Here is a 4,220-nt window from a genome sequence, read left to right as displayed (position 1 = left end):
CAGTGAATAAAGGAGTACCTAAGCAACAGAAGACAGCGAGTCACTGCGAGGGGTGTGTGAAGAGACGTCACTAGTGGAGTCCCACAGGGTTCAGTCCTTGGACCTCCTGTTTCTGGTATATGTAAACAATCTTCCACAAGCAATAGACTCGCTCCTTGCTTATGACGGAAGAAAATATGAGGAGGATTAAGACAAAGGAAGATAGCAAGAGGCTACAAGATGACCTGGACAAACTGAAGGAATGGTTCAACAATGGCTACTAAAGTTCGACCCAAGTAAATGTAAGGTAATATGAGAGCAGGAGGCCAGACACGGAGTACCCCAATGGGAATACGAAATATTCCATGAAACATACGGAGAGAAAGATCGTGGAATTTATATCACACCAAACCTGTCTCCTAAAGCCCACATCCAAAGGATATCATCAGAGTCGTATGCGAGGCTGGCTAAAATGAAAACTGCCTTTAAAAATTTGTATAAGGAAACATTATACAGTCTCCGTGGTGTAGTGGTGAGACACTCGCCTGGCGTTCCGCGAGCGCTTTGTCATGGGTTCGTATCCTGGCCGGGGAGGATTTACTGGGCGCAAATCCTTAACTGTAGCCTCTGTTTAACTCAACAGTAAAATGTGTACTTGGTTGTAACAACGATTCTTCGCGGCAGGGGATCGTATTCCAGGGACCATAGGATTAAGGACTTGCCCGAAACGCTACGCGTACTAGTGGCTGTACAAGAATGTAACAACTCTTGTATATATATATATATATATATATATAAAAAAGACTACATGGCTTCAGTACTGAGTCCATATATACCTTGTCAAGCATAAGACGAAGTTGGAGAAGGTACAAAGGTATGCCACCAGACAAGTTGCAGAACTTGCATGAGTTACGAGGGAAGGCTGCGAGCATTGAGAACCCACGTCGCAGGAAGACAAGAGTTAAGGGAGACAGCATTACCATATACAGGTATACACAATTCTCTGGGAAATTGACTGGGTAGATGAAGACATTATTTAACACGGGCTACTCGCATAAGGGGACACAAGTGGAAACTGAGTACCCAAACGACTCATCGGTATATTAGACATTTTGTTTCAGTGTTCATTTCATTTCAGATTCCATACACGGTTTCAATTGTAGATATGACAGCCCAATAGGCGCAGGAACCTATACACCAGTTGAAAGTTGAACATTTCTCACCATTAGGCGAGAAAATAATGAGGAGCTGTGAGAAGAATTCGAAATCGCATGCTGGGTGCTCCCAAACACAAGCCTTAAACCACCAGGCTACGATATACTACACAAGTAACATAACCCAAGAGGATTCCACTGAATCCTCTAGGGTTCCATGAGGCGACGGGCGGAACGGAACACAAAAAGCAAGAAGACACAACCTCGACACAAAATTCAAAATGAAGCAGAGACGTTTCAGTGAAAGAGAAGAATCTGTTACCATTTCTTCCCTCCGTCCCATCCAAAATCCTTATCCTAATAATCCCTTCCCAGTGCTACATAGTCGTAATGGCTTAGCGATTTCTCCTGATTGTTTCCTTCCTTCCTTGGAATCGGACAAACAGCACCTAGGCCACAGTGCATGTGTACTTACCTACATGTTGTAGGTAAATACAACATGTTACCTACATATTGATTCTTCATCAGCATCAACTGGGTTGATCCCCGATACAACACAAGTTGTATCGGTGATTAATTTTCAAATGTTGTAGCTCCTGACTTTTTCAATTTTCTTTTTTATATTTCGAAAAGTTGAGGCTTCCACGTTGGTGCTGGGTGTTCTAGAAGTGGATATTTATAATGATATAATGATACGTATGTTGTTTAATATGCTCTGATGATCCTGGCTTAGTTTTCTAGGTCACTGTTGGGTATGTTGGTGTTACAAGAGGCCTTCCCTTGGTGTTAATGCTGGCCTGGTGTCCTTACTGACTCCTGCCGCAGCCTTCCTCTGGTCCTGTACTCCTGCCGCAGCCTTCCTCTGGTCCTGTACTCCTGCCGCAGCCTTCCTCTGGTCCTGTACTCCTGCCGCAGCCTTCCTCTGGTCCTGTACTCCTGCCGCAGCCTTCCTCTTGGTCCTGTACTCCTGCTGCAGCCTTCCTCTTGGTCCTGTACTCCTGCTGCAGCCTTCCTCTTGGTCCTGTACTCCTGCCGCAGCCTTCCTCTGGTCCTGTACTCCTGCCGCAGCCTTCCTCTGGTCCTGTACTCCTGCCGCAGCCTTCCTCTGGTCCTGTACTCCTGCCGCAGCCTTCCTCTGGTCCTGTACTCCTGCCGCAGCCTTCCTCTGGTCCTGTACACCTGCCGCAGCCTTCCTCTGGTCCTGTACTCCTGCCGCAGCCTTCCTCTGGTCCTGTACTCCTGCCGCAGCCTTCCTCTGGTCCTGTACTCCTGCCGCAGCCTTCCTCTTGGTCCTGTACTCCTGCCGCAGCCTTCCGCCGGTCCTGTACTCCTGCCGCAGCCTTCCGCCGGTCCTGTACTCCTGCCGCAGCCTTCCGCCGGTCCTGTACTCCTGCCGCAGCCTTCCGCCGGTCCTGTACTCCTGCCGCAGCCTTCCGCCGGTCCTGTACTCCTGCCGCAGCCTTCCGCCGGTCCTGTACTCCTGCCGCAGCCTTTCTCTGATCCTGTACTCCTGCTGCAGCCTTCCTCTGGTCCTGTACTCCTGCCGCAGCCTTCCGCCGGTCCTGTACTCCTGCCGCAGCCTTCCTCTGGTCCTGTACTCCTGCTGCAGCCTTCCTCTGGTCCTGTACTCCTGCCGCAGCCTTCCGCCGGTCCTGTACTCCTGCCGCAGCCTTCCGCCGGTCCTGTACTCCTGCCGCAGCCTTCCGCCGGTCCTGTACTCCTGCCGCAGCCTTCCGCCGGTCCTGTACTCCTGCCGCAGCCTTCCGCCGGTCCTGTACTCCTGCCGCAGCCTTCCGCCGGTCCTGTACTCCTGTCCTCCCTCCCTCACATTACATTTTCTGGGATTCAACTCCAGGAGCCGTTTATCTGACCAAGATTGTAACTTGTTAATTAAGTTCATATCTTCTTGAGGTGATTTCGGGGCTTAGCATCCCCGCGGCCCGGTCCTCGACAAGGCCTCCTTTTTGTTACACAACCCCAGGAAGCAGCCCGTAGTAGCTGTAACTCCCAGGTACCTATTTACTGATAGGTGAACAGGGGGCATCAGGATGAATGAAACTCTGCCCATTTGTTTCCGACACTCCCGAGGATCGAACCCGGAACCTTAGGACTACGAATCCCGAGCGCTGTCTACTCAGACGTCAGGGCCCCTACTTCAGTTGGACCCTCTGTTTCATATTTTTAGATACACTGTTATTCAGATTTTGTATAAATCCAGTCCAGTTTATATGTTATAAATCTGTTCGTTATATCAGCCTTCTTCTGTACTTTATGTATCTGCCTTTGATGTGGGTCAGTGCCAAAGTCTCTTTGGTAGTCAAGGAAGATGCAATTCAACTATCATTCTCTCTCTGGTGTTTAATTTCAGTGATCGTATCAGTTACGAGGGGCACTACTTGCTCCTCTAACCACCATCCTGTCTGGCAATTACACAGTTTGTCCTCTCCACATGTTGTACGAGCCCACTCCAGATGTTTTGTTCAAGTACATCAGGTGAAGCACATCAGTGACGTCTTTGAGTTCAGAGCAGCCTACCTTTTTTTTCTAATATTGACATCACGTTTGCAGGCTCCAAAATATCCCGGAGCTCTCCCACTTCCCAATGTCATGTTTTTTGTTTGTTAACAAGTAATTGTTCGCATAGTTGCCCTTGTTGGCTCTTTCAGTAACTATGGCGACACTTCACCTCCTCCGACTGCTTGCTCACGTCAGATTCGATTAATTGATTCTGAACTTTCTCATCAGATAAAGGACAACATTCATTATTGTGTCTTCTGGTGTCAGGTTATCGCCTCGGGTGCCAGAATCGGACAACAGGAGAGCCGGTCGGCCGAGCGGACAGCACACTGGACTTGTGATCCTGTGGTCCCGGGTTCGATCCCAGGCGCCGGCGAGAAACGATGGGCAGAGTTTCTTTTACCCTGTGCCCCTGTTACTTAGCAGTAAATAGGTACCTGGGAGTTAGTCAGCTGTCACGGGCTGCTTCCTGTCTGGGGTGTGTGTGCGTGGTGTGGGGGGGGGGGGGGAAATCGTTGAAGCAGTTGATTGACAGTTGAGAGGCGGGCCGAAAGAGCAGGGTTCAACCCC

At 49.6% G+C, this 4,220-nt stretch overlaps 1 protein-coding gene across 1 annotated transcript; it reads right to left on the bottom strand.

The window, feature by feature from the left end:
* Positions 1-1,896: 1,896 nt before the first annotated feature.
* On the bottom strand, positions 1,897-3,033 carry LOC138364914 (ribosome-binding protein 1-like). Its single transcript, XM_069324996.1, has one exon. It carries the CDS (start codon positions 3,031-3,033, stop codon positions 1,897-1,899), a length of 1,137 nt encoding a protein of 378 aa, XP_069181097.1.
* Positions 3,034-4,220: the final 1,187 nt, after the last annotated feature.

Source organism: Procambarus clarkii, chromosome 15, assembly GCF_040958095.1.
Source record: "Procambarus clarkii isolate CNS0578487 chromosome 15, FALCON_Pclarkii_2.0, whole genome shotgun sequence".
Classification (NCBI taxonomy): Eukaryota; Metazoa; Arthropoda; class Malacostraca; order Decapoda; family Cambaridae; genus Procambarus; species Procambarus clarkii.
The sequence above is the reverse complement of the archived record's forward strand: the minus strand, read 5'-3'. Positions and strand labels throughout refer to the sequence as shown.

What these genes read in the sequence shown, in the direction of transcription:
- LOC138364914 (XM_069324996.1), bottom strand. Translation starts at nt 3,033, where the DNA reads ATGAACTTAATTAACAAGTTACAATCTTGGTCAGATAAACGGCTCCTG.